General features: G+C 29.0%; 4 protein-coding genes across 8 annotated transcripts; 2 read left to right on the plus strand and 2 right to left on the minus strand.

Annotated features, from left to right (window-relative positions):
- The first annotated feature begins 23 nt into the window (after positions 1 to 23).
- On the plus strand, positions 24 to 3,170 carry LOC114873314 (lymphocyte-specific helicase-like). The gene is made up of 7 exons (XM_029181522.2): positions 24 to 232; positions 433 to 800; positions 874 to 1,466; positions 1,546 to 2,189; positions 2,284 to 2,678; positions 2,748 to 3,006; positions 3,090 to 3,170. The coding sequence occupies exons 1-7, from the start codon at positions 175 to 177 to the stop codon at positions 3,158 to 3,160; spliced, it is 2,388 nt and encodes a 795-aa protein (XP_029037355.2). The 5' UTR covers positions 24 to 174; the 3' UTR covers positions 3,161 to 3,170.
- Positions 3,171 to 3,738: 568 nt separating this feature from the next.
- Positions 3,739 to 7,448, minus strand: LOC114873313 (SANT and BTB domain regulator of class switch recombination). Its single transcript, XM_029181521.2, has 9 exons — positions 7,008 to 7,448; positions 6,068 to 6,764; positions 5,593 to 5,973; positions 5,264 to 5,530; positions 4,902 to 5,196; positions 4,538 to 4,766; positions 4,217 to 4,481; positions 3,952 to 4,133; positions 3,739 to 3,881 (listed from the first exon to the last, which is right to left on the minus strand). The coding sequence occupies exons 1-9, from the start codon at positions 7,087 to 7,089 to the stop codon at positions 3,769 to 3,771; spliced, it is 2,511 nt and encodes an 836-aa protein (XP_029037354.1). The 5' UTR covers positions 7,090 to 7,448; the 3' UTR covers positions 3,739 to 3,768.
- A 736-nt stretch (positions 7,449 to 8,184) lies between these two features.
- On the minus strand, positions 8,185 to 13,922 carry LOC114873347 (pre-mRNA-splicing regulator female-lethal(2)D-like). 4 transcript variants are annotated; one of them, XM_029181580.2, is made up of 6 exons: positions 13,404 to 13,922; positions 12,300 to 12,652; positions 10,249 to 10,373; positions 9,978 to 10,156; positions 9,746 to 9,900; positions 8,185 to 9,647 (listed from the first exon to the last, which is right to left on the minus strand). In XM_029181580.2, exons 2-6 carry the CDS (start codon positions 12,529 to 12,531, stop codon positions 8,938 to 8,940), a joined length of 1,401 nt encoding a protein of 466 aa, XP_029037413.1. In that variant the 5' UTR covers positions 12,532 to 12,652; positions 13,404 to 13,922; the 3' UTR covers positions 8,185 to 8,937. The 4 variants fall into 4 exon arrangements, with proteins under 4 accessions (XP_029037413.1, XP_029037415.1, XP_029037414.1 ...); XM_029181582.2 differs by lacking the exon at positions 13,404 to 13,922 and adding an exon at positions 13,020 to 13,129; XM_029181581.2 differs by lacking the exon at positions 13,404 to 13,922 and adding an exon at positions 12,857 to 13,010.
- Positions 13,923 to 14,236: 314 nt separating this feature from the next.
- Positions 14,237 to 16,472, plus strand: LOC114873446 (metallophosphoesterase 1). 2 transcript variants are annotated; one of them, XM_029181784.2, is made up of 9 exons: positions 14,237 to 14,693; positions 14,825 to 14,970; positions 15,045 to 15,115; positions 15,203 to 15,343; positions 15,414 to 15,581; positions 15,654 to 15,739; positions 15,815 to 15,937; positions 16,014 to 16,154; positions 16,226 to 16,472. In XM_029181784.2, the coding sequence occupies exons 1-9, from the start codon at positions 14,634 to 14,636 to the stop codon at positions 16,385 to 16,387; spliced, it is 1,098 nt and encodes a 365-aa protein (XP_029037617.1). In that variant the 5' UTR covers positions 14,237 to 14,633; the 3' UTR covers positions 16,388 to 16,472. The 2 variants fall into 2 exon arrangements, with proteins under 2 accessions (XP_029037617.1, XP_029037616.1); XM_029181783.2 differs by having other exon boundaries at positions 14,238 to 14,747.
- The last annotated feature ends 488 nt before the right edge of the window (positions 16,473 to 16,960 follow it).

Raw genomic sequence — 16,960 nt, forward strand, 5'->3', positions numbered from 1 at the left:
ACCTCCATTTGGCGGGATTTACTCAACACATGATATATACGTAAATTCTGTTGAATTTGTGTTCTTTTCTATTAAATATCGTGCTTACTTATAACATATATAATATTTATAAAGTGAATTTATATTCATTATTTATCGTATAAGTTTAAACGTTTTCTTATTTTCTTATTAAACATGGAAGATCATAATAATACAAAAGTGAATATTTCCAAAGATACAAATTCCGTTACAGGTAAAAATTTATTTTCTATAACAATAAATTGTTGTCATAAATTAATTCATAACAGTATTTCTATTTCCTTAATATGTTTTAATGTAATTAAAAATAATATAATTAAATAAAAATCATACATATATCAATTATTTTTTTATTAAAAAATAAGTTTGGAATTTTCTATGTGCATTCATGTTTTTATTATTGCTTATGAATAGACAATTCAGGAAGTATTGCAAACAAAGAGGTATTGCAAACAGACGAATCTCCAGAGGAAAATATCCCAATAGGAAGAAAAAGAACACGTCAAGTTGACTTACGTGAAAGAAAACAATTAGCAGAAGAAGAATACAATCGTGAATTAGTTGAACAACAGTACAAAAGATTAATGCATTTGTTAAATAGAAGTAAGTTTTATGCTTCATACATTGTTGAGAAGATTAACAATAATTCTGAGAAAGAGCCTTCTAAAACCACTAAAAAAAGTCCCAAGAGAATGGCTTCTAGAGATGAAAATATACCACCTTCAGAAAAAACGAAAAAAAATACTAACAGTACTGTTATACGAAATTATATATCTAAAGATGTAAGTTCATTATCATTATGTGGTTTACATTTATTATCATTCTTTGTTATTAATCTGCATAAGGTTGTTACAGGTAAAGAATAAAATAATTTCTGAAAAAGATAAATTGAATTTAAATGAAAAAAAAATTGAAACTGAGTCAATCAATAATAGTGGAAAGAAGACAAAAAATGTTGTTGATAACAATACTCTTCAAATATCAAAATATTTCAATGGAGAATTACGAGATTATCAAAAAGAAGGATTTCAATGGCTAAAAGTTCTTTATGAAAATGGGATTAATGGAATTTTGGCTGATGAAATGGGGCTAGGAAAGACAATTCAAGTAATAGCTTTGCTCTGTCATCTGATTGAAAAACAACAGAATGGTCCTTATTTAATCATAGCTCCTCTTTCAACTCTACCAAATTGGAAAATTGAATTTGAAAGATTTGCACCAAAATTACCTGTCATTATATTTCATGGAACACGAGATGAAAGAGCCTTATTGCAAAGAGAAATTAAACAGAAGTACAAATTTTCAGAAACGTTCAACACTCAACCAATTGTGCTTACTACTTTTGAAATACCAATACATGAAAAGCATTTTCTTCTGTCTCAACATTGGAGATACATAATAATTGATGAAGGACATAGAATTAAAAATTACAACTGTCACCTTATTAAGTGAGTTCAATAAAATTGTACTATATTATGCCTTAAATATGCCTAATTATTATTAATTTTATTCCCATTTTCAATACAGGATTCTGAAAAATTGCAAATCTATGAATCGGCTATTGTTAACAGGCACACCATTACAAAACAATTTAGCAGAGTTATGGTCGCTATTAAATTTCTTATTACCAGAAATTTTTAACGATTTAGCTGTGTTTGAATCATGGTTTGATGCAACAGAATTTCAGGGACACGAAGGGACAAAAAAATTTTTGCGATTAGAAAAAGAAAAACATGTATTAGCAACGTTGCGTGAAATATTACAACCATTTATGTTGAGACGTGAAAAATCAGATGTTTGTATAGATATTCCACTAAAGAAGGAAATAATCGTTTACGCTCCATTTACGAAACTCCAACATGATTTATATAAAGCGGTTTTAAGTCGTGATATATACAAATTAGGTAAAGTTGAAGAGCCTCCACTTATATATACAGAAGATGGTAAGAGACCTAAAAGAAGATGCGTTTTAAAAAATGTATCAAATAATGCAAATCGACATTTTAAAAAAGAAGTATCGCCAAGTTCGTTTCACGAAAGTAATGAAAGTGTAGATGATGACGGTGGGAAGCGGTCAAAATCTGAACAAAATCTGTTAATATGGCAACACTTTACAAATGTTACAGAACATAATCAAAACTTCTTGCTTAATTTGACTTATCGTAATAGGTGTAAGTTATCGTTTTTTCTTTTCTTTTTTATTTGTTTTGTAAAAGGGAAATAACATAAAATATCTTGTTATATTTGTCTTTGTTGGTGTTTCAGTGATGATGTATAAGAAAATTGTAAATCATCCGTATTTGGTTTATTATCCACTAAATTCAAATGGTTCACCAAAAATAGATGAGGATATAGTTAAATCATCTGGTAAACTTATGATATTAGATAAAATGCTTGCAAAATTAAAGGCTGAAGGGCATAAAGTGTTATTATTTTCTACCATGGTGGTAATGTTAGATGTGATGGAAGATTATCTTTCATTGCATAATTATAAATTTGTCAGGCTAGATGGTACCGTTTCGCTCGAAAAGAGAAAAGAAAACATACAAAAGTTTAATACAGACCCTGAAGTGTTTCTGTTTCTTATAACTACAAGAGCTGGTGGTGTTGGATTAAATCTTATTGGAGCTGATACTGTTGTTATATACGATAGCGATTGGGTATATTATTTTATATATATGTATGTTTCATAATTATTAAGAATGTAAAATAATTAAATACATTTTTAGAATCCTCAAATGGACATACAAGCCATGGCGCGATGCCATAGAATAGGTCAAACAAAACCAGTAGTCATATATAAATTATGTACCAAAGGAACAATCGATGAAGCGATTATACATCGTGCAGGAGCAAAGCGTTTTCTAGAGAAAATGGTTATTTCCAAAAAAAATGGTACAATTAACATAACCAATAAAGAGACATTAATGGAATTACAGAAGCTTTTAGAATCAAAAGAAGTCGAAGTAGATGAATCTCGAAATGAAGGTAAATCATTCAAATAGAATGTTTTGCATTTTATGATTTTAACACAAGTTCTATGTCATTATAATAATTCATTTTTAACACAGTTTTCGCGGAAGAAGAACTTAACAGATTGCTGGATAGAAGTGATCTATACACAAATCAAAAAGAATCTTAACGAAAAAATTTAAAAAAAAAAAAAAAAAAAAAAAAATTACAAAAGTATTCTATTAATTGTATAAATATTCTTAATAAGTTATTATATAATATTTATTTTTATATTCTTCATTGTGTCAATATTAAGGTTTATTTAATTCTGTGGTAAAATACAAGCAAAGATCGAAAATTATTCTACATATGTAATAAGTATTTATTAGGTGTTTATATAATAATTGTAAAAATATGGTTATTTTTTATGAATGATTTCTATGAACGAAATCGTTAATAAATACCATGACAAATTTTTAAATCAGTCAAATAGAAAGAAAATTTGATTAGAGGAGACGTTACATGCTGCTATATTAATACTTAAACAAAGCGTGAAAACAAGCAACACAGAAAATAAACGAATGACCCTTCTGATAAGACAGATTTAAAAAAATGACCATTTTTATGCTTAGTTAAATTTTCTATAAAATACGCGAAGAAACAGATATTAAAAAGAAAGTTACTTACGAGGGGATAATATAAGATGTTATACATCGAAATTTAGTTTTAATTATAAAAAATATTAGTAAAAAAATGTAAAACAAAACATTTAATTGAAAATATTTTAATGCCATGTACTTATAATTTGTTTGATTTCATACGTAGAAAATACTTTCCTGTCACATTTTTGCCTTTGTAACTCTGATTCAATTGATCACGAAATTCTGCCTCCAATCTCATGTAAGTTCCTCCTATTATAACAACATTATCTATGATAAAAATTATATACATTTATTAAAACATAACATTTGTAATACATACCATTTAATTGTTTTTTTATTCGATTGTGTTTGTTAGATGATTTTAATAATGAAGAAGAATCGGCAGATACTCTTTTTGTCAATAATGCTATCATTTGTGATGTTGCTCCTTCCTCAAAATCTCTCTGATTATCTTGATTGTGTCTTATATTTAAATCGCTATTCCAAAATCGATTGGTGTTTCTAAAATTGTTTGCGTTAGTATCGAATAATTCAATTTTTCAAAATAGTAATAAAATTATATAAATTTCTCAAACGCTTATTACCTCCATAAGTTTTGGTTTTTTAACTTTTTCTTAATCTTATTTTTTGGTTTTGAGTAAGACCGTGCTTCAGATTCTTCGCTACAACATGATTCTTCATCGATACTACTATCTTCATACGGTGTTATACCATCATCTATCTCACTATCTGAGATCGAAGAAGAAGTATCAGTTGTAACAGAAACTTGTTGACGATTTTTTTGTAATGGTTTTTGTAAATCCTGTACATGAGAGAAACGTCGGAATCCTGATCCGCTCCAAATTTTTCCTAAAATTAAAATCATTTAAATAAGACTTAGGAATGTTAAAAGAATCCTATTTTACCTAAAAGTCCAAGTTTTTGTCGTTGTGGTGCAAGTTCTATGCCAACCCACCACATTACATCTTTACACATTAATTTTCCTGGTTGAAGAGATAAATCACGAGCTACTAATCGGGTAATTTTTTCCGGAAAAAATAACTGTGGTGGTTCCATAGCTATTACCTCTTTATACACTGTAAATATGTTTAATATATTTACATCCCTTTGTGTCCTGACATCTGGAGCATGTTCCTAAATAAAAAATAAATGCTAAATAAAAAATTTGACAAACGCAACAGTTCATTACCATTTCTCAAACCATGAAAAGTATATAAAAATGAATATTATTTCTAAATAAAAGATGTAATTATACTTACAAATACATACCCTGTACGTGCATCCTTCATAATTTGGTAATACTTCAAATCTATATGCTCTTTGGCTACAACATGGATATCTGCCTAAAGGGAATGGCATAGGTCGTTGCTGTTCGTTAATAAAAAATTGTGAAAATTCTGCATGATAGCAGCACCAATCAAACTGATGTATTGGAAAATATATATTACATTGTGTACAAAACAGGAAATGGCAATCACCCCATAATCTCCAATAAACTTTACGCCATGAACGTAATTCCGTCCGAAGAGTAATAATATAATTATTTAATGACCATGTTAAATCTCTAAATAACATAGATTCAATTATATTTCAAAAAGTCAGAATTTTACATTTAAATATCATTATCATACCTTACATGATTACTAGAAATATTTCCATGAGTATCAATTTTCATAGCACTTGGAATACATGGTACACAATTAGAAACTGATTGAATAATATTTTTACCACATTTGATACATTTAAATAATGTAGCTAAGGAACTGTAGTGCCCTTTTTTATTATCTGGCATCACTTCAGCTAGAGACATAATTAACTTACAAAACAACTTACTTTGAATTTTATCTTTTTTATCTTTTAATCCTTCTACTTCTTCATTTGTAAATTGTTCTACTAATCTAAAAGAAAATTATCAATATGTATTGTTATGAAAACTGAAAGTTATTTAATAAATGATTACCTTGTCAAAAGATTATCATCTAAACTAGATAAAACTGTTGATGTTTTTAGTATATCAGACATGTTATCATGGCAGAACTGTAAACAATGCTCTAAAAGTGGTTCCATTTGTAAAAATGATGCAGACACCATTATTGGAATAACATTATTAGTTTCTAAAACTGGCCATTCTGACTTTTTTATAATGTCCTTTTTAACCCATCTCATTAACCAGTCAAAAATCGTAATGTCACAATGTACAGATATATCTATCTCTTCCAATTTTTGACCTGCCGTTACATCAGCAAAATAATGCATTTTTTGTATGAGAAGTTTCTGGGGACAATGAAAATTTTTTTTAATATTTTTCTCTTCATCATGGACATGAATTTCCACTTCATTTCTGTATAGAATAAATAACTATTACTTCTATTAAAAAATTATTGTTAAAAATATTGATTGCATTTTGAATTATCCTTAATTTTCGATGTACTTACTCTATTAATTTCTTATTCTGTTTACTTTTATCTTTCTCCTTATCTTTTTGTGTTATATTTGTAATTGCCCTTGCTTCAATATTATTACTTAATGAATTACTTCTTCTCACTTCAGTATTTGTGATAGATTTTTTTATTATAGGCTGTGATACAACTGGTTTTGGAATCATATATGGTAATACTGAATCCAATAAACCTTCGTGTAAAACATCGCTTAAAGTTGTCTTCATTAATGTTACTAAAATATTTTCTGTTGTATCTATAGATTTTGTAATTGTTGCATTTTCTATACACAATGGATTTTGTGCAGTTTGATTGCACTTCTCAAAACTAGTTGTTGAATTTTGATTGCAAGTATACGCTTGTTCATTTGAAGATGCAATACAATGCATAGAATTTTTAACATTAATATCATATGTTTCAAATAAGATTTCTTCTATTACATTAGGATTTTTATTTTTCTGCATGACATTACTATTAATATATTTTTCATCTGTCACATAATTTGGTGTTTCAAAGCAGAAATTAATTTTTGATAACTTGCTCCAATCAATTTTGTTCTGTGCAATTAATATTGCACTTATACTTTCACAATTATCATTTACTTGATAAGCAACTTTCATAAATTCAAAAAACATTCCAATTGTTAACTTTGAATGTTTATAATCTTGAAATTTATGAAGTATCTCTGATAAATCTGAAGCACATTCTTTTTGTTATTTTATTAGTTATTTATAAGAATAACATAATAGATATATGGAACATTAACATTTGTTTTTAATCAAAAAAAGATATAAACATTACATGAGATCTACCATAAATAAATTATGTAACAAAAGTTGCAATAAAATATAAAGAAATAAATGTGAAGGTATGTACTACATATCAAATATTGCAATCTGAAGTTGTGCAATGTAACAATTTATTAAATTGCAAATACCTTCTTTGGTTGTTGAAGCACATATTCCAAATAACTTACGCTCTTTTTTTAAAGCATCATCATCAGTTTGATTTATTTCCATTTTTATTTTTTTTATTTTTTCTTCAATTGAAGCACCTCATTCAATTAAACTGACAGTAAATAGTTACAAGACTGATACAGTTTTTATTCATCTTGTAATTTTAAAATAAATGTCTTTGATAATTTCGATAAAACATAACTGAATAACATTATCATAAATCAACCCTGTCATTCATGTTTGAGAACTACGATTTTGTTTATTTTTCACTCGCAAAAGATTATTTTTGCGATTATTAGATTAATTAGGAAATTCTAGATGTAAATTTTTTCTACGTATTCGAGATCGTAAAATCATTTGGTGGCCTCAAAAAAGCTCAAAAGTTCCTTATTTTGTCAAAAAATGGAATTTTTTATCTTGTTAGTTCTCAAGTTTCCCGCCAGGTGGCGCCACTTGTACCGTTTTCGGCGGGAAAAGATTTTTCGTAAAAACATGTTAAAATTAAGTTTTTACAATATTTTCTATTTATCAACTTAATTATTTCATAGAAACTCTTGTTTTTGACACAAATGAAATAATTACAACACTTTAATTTACAATCTAAATTCCAAAAAAAATAAGACAATGACATTACCGACGCGGATTAATTGTAAGAGCGATGATTTACAAGTTCAAATGAACTTCATTTATTTGAAATAAGATAAATAATATTTAATTCATTTTTAAATATCTACATGGGTGCAATATGAGTTAAAATTAATGATGAAATATTATTTTATTTATCTATTAGCATCGTTGTAAACGAATTTATATTTGGAAAAGAGATCTTTAATGAATCACACACTGTACAACAGTAACAATAAATTTTGATGAAACATAATCGGAACTGAATTATGCACTACTTATATTTGGTTGATAATATTAAAAGAAAATATATATTCCAAGTACGATATAGGTTGAAATTTGTAACAGTTACATATCAAAATGATTAAAAGGCTGAAATTAATTAATTCTTATACAGGAAATGATATAAAAAAACATGTTTGTATAAGGGTAATACAAAATAGCAATGTAAATATTTTTGTACATTTGTCCTTAAAAAACAAACATAAGAAATACAAATGTGATGTTATGTGATTTATGAGATCAGTCTACATATTTTACTGAAAGTAATGTCCTTTTGTATTTCGTACAATTTACAGGTATCTTAATAAATCTAACAAATAGATCTTATTTTATTATACACAATTAAAAGCACATTTTATGCATTAATAACGAATGTCAACGCGCGTGTCTCACAATCGAAAAACAATACATACATACAAATCATTGCGCACATAACCGTGTATAAATCTACGTATGTGCGTCGTCGTGTACCAAATATTAACATTTGTGTATTTACATAATAGAAAAGGCATAGCCCTAATTATTATTATTTTATTGTTTATATTCTTTGCAACTGCTTCAAAGATCTAATAAAATGTGTTTAGTTTCAATATTTTAACGAATTCACGAGAAGCCGTTTAAAAACATTGAAACATTTTATTTTACAATAATTAATACTTGTTAAAAATTTTATTACGATTCAATTGCAAAAGAAATAGTTTTAACTATTTACCCCTTTATTCCAACGCCACGTAATTTTGTGTACATATAATCATAGGAAATTAAACGTACTTTTCTTGGCATTAACGTGACTTATAGACATTTAAATCAGAGACCTATATACAAATACGTATCATCAAAAATGATGGAAAATTATTCGAAACAAAGTTTACTATAAGCGTTTCCATATTACAATTTTTAAATAATCAAAAATAGAAAATTCATTTTTATTGCGTGTACTAAAGTCACGCTAAGCCTGTTTTATATGTAACACGTGTTATGTGTATAAAATCATGATAAAAATTTTTATTCTGGATCGCTTTGAAGTGTCTCACCATTGGTTAGAACTAACGCATCATCGTCGGCTTCGTTGTAATCGAGAGAAAGGATGCTCTCTCTTCTTTTTTTCTTGTGTGTCCTTTCATCATCACTACCCGGTGCACTTTTGTCCCTTTTGGTCCTATCCCTACCCCTCGTTGTTCTAGTTAGCACCTCTTCCCCATTAGTTTTACTGTTACTTCTATTATGACTTTTACTCCTTAATATCCTTTTATTATTTCGATTTTCCTCGTGTTCTTCTTCCCTATCACTTAATTCCTCATTTTCAACTTTTATAATCAAAGCAGCCGAATCACTTGAGCTTTCATCGTTATGATCTGCTTGATTAGGTTTCCGTTCTGTTCTTTCGGTATTTGAGAACTCGCACTGCGGTGATCGTTGCGACGATAACGGTGGAGTCCTAGCACCTTTGCACATATCACTATCTTCCATTGATTTCGAAGTCTTTGTTTCCGAAATTGAGTTCTCCTCTGACTCCTCTTTTTTAATTGGCGGTGTGTGAGGAGATAAGCCGTTTGTTAAATTATTTTCATTCGAATTTGCTTTCAATGCTGCATTCTCTTGTTGTAATAACGTAACCGACTCGCGAGCTTTACGCAGTTCCTGCTGTAAGAAATAAATTGTGCTCTGCATTCCTTCTACATCCTCGTCCAGGTCTTGCAAAAATTCATCTAATTCTGTAAAGAAGGTAATGGAAGAAAAATATTAACTGATCTTATTTCATAATATAAATAGGAATAAAAAACAAAACCACAAGAATGCAAAATAATGATACCTGATTGCGATTTCTTCATTTCCTCGCTAAAACTTCTTTGAAGTGCGAGATCTCCTTCTAATTTAGCAATTCGTCCACTAGCGATCATACGACCTAGTTCTTCATTTTCTTGGTATAACAATCTACATTTCGCCATTAGTCTCTTACCGGTATTACTATAAATAAATGCAATTATACATTCAAAGATGAGTATCTACAATTTATTTTTATTATAAGACAAATTATTATCTACCTGTCTGGTGTAAACTTCCACGCGCTAAGTTCATTTTGTGTGTCTTCTAACTTGGCTTTAGTAGTGACCAGCTCCTGTCTTAATTTTTGTATTAAAATATTAACAGCTGGATCTAACAAAGCTGATCTTAATGCGGCAGTGGACGGGGCATGAGCAGCTTTCATTTCGGCAATCTGATTCTAAAATAAACGAAAGTTACACGTTTATGTTAGAAACTTTTTTCATCATTTTAACAGCTTGCTAATTAAAAACAAATGAAAAATTCACGTACAATATATTCTTGTAATTCTTGTTCTTTAGAAGCAAGTCTTCTCACTAATATCTTCTCTCTGTGAGATGCTTCTGCATGTTGCTGCCTATATTTATTTTCGGATTCTCTCAATGATGCTAGCTCACCTATAAAGAAAAATTATTTCATTTCCTCTTTTAGTTGTAACTTTATTGTTTAAAGCTGTCTATGTGCTTCGTTATTATTATTATTTTATGCACATTTTTATTGGCTTGGAAAAATATTTTTAGATAGCTTTTCATTTATGCACAATATAAACTAGAAGATAATGTACCGAAGCACAACTTTAAGTTCTATCAACATATATAATTGTAATTCAATAATTATTATTACCAGCTAATTTTTCTTAAAAAGATCACTTATTTCAAAACATCAAGTTTTCATGATATACAACTATACAAATGTTTGAGACACATAGAAAGCTTAAAACCTTAAAAAATATATATATATATATATGTATGTACATGTAGTATAATGGTACAGAATATTCTGTACTCTTTTCTTTATACATCATAATAGTATATTTTTGGTGAAATAAAGCATAGTGGTGAAAGTCTACTACATACTGTTTTGCCCTAAGTGTGCATAAACAAAATATGTTTTTATATGTATGTGACATTGACTGCCTGACAATTGACATTTTTAATTAACGCATACTTTGAATTTGAAGTTGTTGCATCGTGCCATTTGTGAGATTCTCTGTGCTTCCACCGAGACCAAGAGTAGACGTTATTTTTCTTCCATGAGAATAGACAGACTACTTGTTGCTGACACAGATGCTGTCACAAGATGACCTCCTGGCCTTATTCGATCGGGTTTGTATTTTTCAGACCGGGTATTTGGACATCGGGAAATTATGGTGCAGGTACAAATGCATGCATGAATTGTGTTCATAATGGGAATAAACAGGGATGGATGTCTAGGAACATAATTAAAAGTTATTGAGTTTTATCAGACATATCTAAATATAAAGTAATATTAAAGATATGTAGACCAGGATCAGAATGATTAGGATTGGGTAAAGCAGCTGGAATTTCAGATTGTAACTGCATCAATTAAAGGTTTTCGTACTTCACCAAGACTTAGGTCACGCACCCCTGGCACAGTGTTTTGTGGGCCAAAGGATGACATAGGGCCCCTGATTTTACTCTTCTAAGCTGTATATTCAGAGCCAGCAAGGATGTTGTATTTCATTCAATCCTCACAAAGCAGAAACTTGATATCCAATGTACACACAAACACACACGCACTGTTTTGCTTCTGGCAGTGCGATTTACCACACTGTAGAATGATACGTGGCACACTGCACAGTCACTTACAAGCTCATATTAGAAGTAAGCTGTGTGTGTTTTTACAGTGAAAGAAATGATTCATAGCGAACACATTCAAGGAACCTTGTCATCTCTTCTTGTCACACAATATCACTTGTTTCTTTCAATATGCACTTTGCTTTAAGCATTAAGTGATTCTCAGTATCAAGAGTAGGGCAACATAACACAGGATGATAGAATTATATTGCATAATATATCATAGATTCTCTTGAATATGTGGCATATATGACCGTCACATCACTTCTGCTCACCGAAAAGATTTCAAACACTGTACATATTGGTGTTAATTTAATTACCCGCACTACACATCACAAATGTAGTTTTCGAAATTATTACAATATTACTATATCACTAGCCTGTATCTAAAAAATCTATTGCTAAATAGATCCATTCAATACTTCTATTGATACATCAATTTGCTACAATTGCAGTTCGCTTATCAATGTCATAAAAAAAAGGTTTTAAGGGTTTCACCTGTTATCATGTTATTTTACTTATTTCAAGATTTTTCAATCTTAAGACTTATAAAAAAACTTAGAATTATTATTAACCTAAACACTTTGGTAATAAAACGCTTGGTCCCTAATCTTAATGTCCCTATAAGAGTCTTGTCTCATACAAGAGACCGTTGTGTTCTGGCATTCATAAATTCGTTTAAGAAATGTGGTGAGTAAGGTGGTCTCACTCATGTGATCTCAGTACCTTCCTGGGCTGCCGCCTGGGCCTCTAGACACTCCACATACAAGTCCTGTTCATGCCACTTGGATGCTAGCTCGTCCTTTGTCATGCTCTCCAACTGTTGCTGTGTTAGCTTCATACGCCTTGGTTGCCTAGGAGAAGGAGGACTGCTTGGTTTTCCTCCTGCACTGCTGTTCTGTGGACTCCTTGGTGAAGACGGACCAGCCGACTTAACGTCAGTACACTCCTCTGCCATTTTATGGTAGATACTATTAAAACCACACCTTGGGTTTTAAGTAAAATTTGATGCTTGTCTTCTTTAGCTGCTTAACTGCAAGGGGTATGTTGATATGTTGCCAGTGTTAGCACACATTTGTCTGTAAATATAAAAATATTATTTTAGTATAATATTTCTTACAATTACATTATTGTAAAAAATAAATGATTCAAATGTATATGTTGGTATATGTATAAGTTATCTGTTCATCAGTAATTGTAAATAATGTGTGATCACATTTATGTACTTCTTAAATTACACTCATTTATTTTACACTGATATATTTCATTTGAATAACTCTTACGTGCATTATATACTGTTATTTTTAAATCCAATAGTGCAATTATATCGTAGACGAATGGAATACTATCGTGTACTATTTGTTTGTCTTCGTAGGCTACCACTTGTCACGAAATGGAGTAAAACTTGTTCAGGGCACAAATTCAGACCCGGCTTTCAGAACATACCGCGTGATTGAAGATGGTCACGTGGCTCATTTAATGTTTTATTGCGACATGCAGGGTAGAGAATGTAGAATCCAGTTATCTATAGTCGTAGAGAACATTGACGCCATTATGTCGACATGTCTGCCGTGAACAAGAATTTCGCGGTATAAGATTAAAATTTTTTCTTTTCTTATTTATGTCCATACACATACGTCTATACATAATACACTCCTATATAAATTATTAACTAATTTTCAAAAATTTATTTGAAAAATACAATCATGTTCATAGAACTATCCAGATGTTCAATTTAAGTTTTAACAATTATGATAGTCTACTATTGTAAAGTCATTTACTATATTCTAACAATGTATAAGTAATACCACTTCTGTTCATTTCACATACCTCGTTTAGTGACACGCCTCTCATTCCATTAAGAAAAGTTTGTTATCCAATATTTAATTCAACTTGGACGATGAAATACGACACCGTATGTGTGTATACATACAAATTTACACATATATATATATATTTATATATATGATATATATATACTCAAATGTAATTTTGTAGTCTCTTATAAGCAAGTAGAAATCTTCGTTAGAAGGTTTCACAATTGATCACTCGGCGAAGCGAATAAACGTTATGTATCGTGTTAGTCTCAATGTCCCGCGCATTCCAAATACAATATCAATACGCGCCCACGATACACGTATCGTGTAATTTTCTAAAAATCACACTACTATAGCCTAACACTTTAATATAACTAATCACGAACAATGATTACCGCTGACCCCAACATTCAGAATGATTCAGAATGGCTAAAGAAACGAATATCATCAGCGCATGCTCCGATCACAATTGTCCAACTACTGTTGGTATGGTAGTACGCTGAAAGCGTACAGTTGCAACATTTTTTTTATATATTCTAAGGAAAATGATTTTATATAGGCCATGTATTCTTCACTAAAATATAAAATATTCTTAAAAAATATTCTTTTGTTTCACTTGACAGTCCAAATCTTAAACCTCTCCTTTCAAGGTTTACCCTGCAACTGCAATTGCTAGCAGTCAAGAGATGTGAAAAAAATAAATGTTGATAATTTTGAAAATTTCAATTAATGCGTTACTTGATTCTAATTGTAAATATATATTATTGTTTAAATAATATATATGGTAGAAATAAATGTTTAGTACTGTTACCATCTATATATATGTATATATATATATATATACAATTGCTGATTGTGTTAGTAGCACTCAACAATGACTGCTCTTGTAATCTCAAATATGCCCGTGATTGTTCCGATAACTATCCTTACTGACAAGTTTGAATTTTTAAATAGGCTCTAAACAGAACGTTATTCCACTTCTGTCTAAATTTTCTACTTTATTCACAATCCAGAATCTTCTGGTGAAGAATATATGTAATTTTGATCTTTTCAAACATTCAATATAAAGTATTGCATTTAAAAAAACTATATCATATGCACAGAAATAAAAGTGATCAGTATTCAGTTTGAGTGTAAAAAATGTTTGATGTGCAATACGTATTTATATTAGAATTTTATTGAAATGAGATCTATATTCTGAATTTTATCAGTGTACTTTATGTATTCATTTTCCTAATACAAAATGTTAGGCACTAGAACGTTTTCGTATAAGAAATATTTAGCTGAAGCTGGTATAGCACTAGTATGTGTGTTTATATTTTGTGAATATTTGGTATATTATTGTGTGCTTATTCAGGTACACTATATTGGTATCTTATATGAATAAGTATGAAATTACAAGGTTTTTAAATGATTACTTTTTAAACGTTGCAGTGTGCATGGCCTATGTTGGATCCACATAAAGTTGATGTTACAATTACTCCAACAAAGTCAGATGAAATTCCTGTACATGCAATGTTTTTAGCAGACACTCATTTATTAGGTTCTAAGAATGGACATTGGTTTGATAAATTAAAAAGGTTTGTCTGTATTGGGTAATAAAGTTTCAAATTTCATTTCTTCCTATTAAAATAGATATTCTATGTTTGTTTAGAGAATGGCAAATGTATAGAGCATTTCAAACTATGGTTACAATTCATAAACCAGATATCATTTTTATATTAGGTATGTAATGTAAATATAATATGCAGATTTTTAATTCTAAATAATTACTAACAACAATAATAATGTATTCTAATTGTAATATAATAGGTGATTTATTTGATGAAGGACAATGGAGCAGTTCCACAGAATTTTATCAGTATATAGAAAGATTTCATTCATTATTTTCAGTACCTAAAAACACCTATCTTTATGTTGTTGCTGGAAATCATGACATTGGATTTCATTATGGTATTATAAAATAATACATATTTTTGTAATTGATAAATTGAAATTTCTCATGAAAACAATACTTATTTAGCAATTACACCATACTTGAATCAACGATTTGTGAATGGTTTAAAATCACCAAGTGTAAAAAGAATTAGTATAAGGGGAAATCACTTTGTTTTAATTAATAGTATGGCACTAGAAGGAGATGGATGTTTTTTGTGTCGTCCTACAGAAATTGCATTAAACAAAATTGCTGGTAAGTCAGGTTTCTATTGATATAAAAATTATAAGAATCAGAGCTTGCAAATGAATAAATGAAATTTTTTAGCACACTTAAAATGTGCAAAAGGTGTGGGAAATAATTGTGACAATGATAATACAATTTCAAGATATAGTAGACCAATTATTTTACAGGTCAGTAAATAATTGTGTTTTATAAGTATAGAGAAATAACAGTACAGTTATATAATATTTGAATTATAATTATAGCACTATCCAATGTATAGAGAATCCGATGAAGTCTGTAATGAACTTGATGAAGCACCAGAAGAAGTAAAAAGTATTAAGTTTAGAGAAAGATGGGAGTGTTTATCAAAAGAAGCATCTGAACAAGTACATAATATAATTTGTAAGAATTTTTGTATAATGAAAATTATAAATGTTTATAAAAATATATCTTCATTTGTAGTTATTGGATATATTGAATCCGAGATTGATTATTAATGGACACACTCACCATGGTTGTAGAAGAATGCACAGACAGGATACAATGGAATTCACGATACCATCATTTAGTTGGCGTAACAAAGATAATCCATCGCTCTTACTAGTAAGTTGTAAATTAACAACGTCCATTTTACTGTTATCGGGTGTATATTTAAAATAATACTTATATTTCAGGGTGTATTTACTCCCAATAATTATTCTGTATCAAAATGTTATATGCCCATGGAATCTACCGAAATTAAAATTTATATCATCAGTATAGTATACCTTTTTATATATTTTATTATAAAATGTAAAATAAGACAAAGTCGATATTATTTCCTGAAATTTCACTGAAAATATTTAAGTAGTATATAGAAATAGAAATCCTAAATTATTGACAGATCTGTATGTATATATATAATATAACAGTTTAAATTTCTTTTGTAGAACATTATTAATAATATACATATTATTTACAGTATCCATAATACATGTAAAATACTTATATTGTATATTATTATCCGACAACCAACATCAAATTTAGAACATTTTGTTACTTGTTTTACATATATCAGTTTTCTTTGCATTATTCTGTAAACTTTCGTTCTATTAAAACAAAAGATCGTGTTTACAAATACATGTAAAATATTATTACATTACATATTTACTAAATACTAATTAAAGTACAGAGGTTCATATGTATATCAAAAATCAGTTATTATATATAAATCATAAGTATTTCACGTGAAAAAATATTGTACAAATCAGGAATAAAGTTTGTATTTAAATTTATCGAAGTTTAAGTAATGTAAATACTTTTATATTATTGACCGTAATTACATTATTCGTAGTTAATGCACATACATCTATCAACAAACTTGTAGATACAACTTGAAAAGCTGCTGTTTTTATTGTAATAGAACAGTA

The sequence above is a fragment of the Osmia bicornis genome, chromosome 11, assembly GCF_907164935.1.
Source record: "Osmia bicornis bicornis chromosome 11, iOsmBic2.1, whole genome shotgun sequence".
Classification (NCBI taxonomy): Eukaryota; Metazoa; Arthropoda; class Insecta; order Hymenoptera; family Megachilidae; genus Osmia; species Osmia bicornis.

What these genes read in the sequence shown, in the direction of transcription:
- LOC114873314 (XM_029181522.2), top strand. Translation starts at nt 175, where the DNA reads ATGGAAGATCATAATAATACAAAAGTGAATATTTCCAAAGATACAAAT. An exon ending in AGATACAAATTCCGTTACAG is followed by an intron (nt 233 to 432) that starts GTAAAAATTTAT and finishes GCTTATGAATAG; the next exon opens with ACAATTCAGGAAGTATTGCA. An exon ending in TACAACTGTCACCTTATTAA is followed by an intron (nt 1,467 to 1,545) that starts GTGAGTTCAATA and finishes TTTTCAATACAG; the next exon opens with GATTCTGAAAAATTGCAAAT.
- LOC114873313 (XM_029181521.2), bottom strand. Translation starts at nt 7,089, where the DNA reads ATGGAAATAAATCAAACTGATGATGATGCTTTAAAAAAAGAGCGTAAG. An exon ending in GATGATAATCTTTTGACAAG is followed by an intron (nt 5,531 to 5,592) that starts GTAATCATTTAT and finishes ATTTTCTTTTAG; the next exon opens with ATTAGTAGAACAATTTACAA. An exon ending in AATAAAAAAACAATTAAATG is followed by an intron (nt 3,882 to 3,951) that starts GTATGTATTACA and finishes TTGTTATAATAG; the next exon opens with GAGGAACTTACATGAGATTG.
- LOC114873347 (XM_029181580.2), bottom strand. Translation starts at nt 12,531, where the DNA reads ATGGCAGAGGAGTGTACTGACGTTAAGTCGGCTGGTCCGTCTTCACCA. An exon ending in CCAGGCGGCAGCCCAGGAAG is followed by an intron (nt 10,374 to 12,299) that starts GTACTGAGATCA and finishes TTTTCTTTATAG; the next exon opens with GTGAGCTAGCATCATTGAGA. An exon ending in AAGAATTACAAGAATATATT is followed by an intron (nt 10,157 to 10,248) that starts GTACGTGAATTT and finishes CGTTTATTTTAG; the next exon opens with AATCAGATTGCCGAAATGAA.
- LOC114873446 (XM_029181783.2), top strand. Translation starts at nt 14,634, where the DNA reads ATGTTAGGCACTAGAACGTTTTCGTATAAGAAATATTTAGCTGAAGCT. An exon ending in GTAGACCAATTATTTTACAG is followed by an intron (nt 15,740 to 15,814) that starts GTCAGTAAATAA and finishes TTATAATTATAG; the next exon opens with CACTATCCAATGTATAGAGA. An exon ending in ATAATCCATCGCTCTTACTA is followed by an intron (nt 16,155 to 16,225) that starts GTAAGTTGTAAA and finishes CTTATATTTCAG; the next exon opens with GGTGTATTTACTCCCAATAA.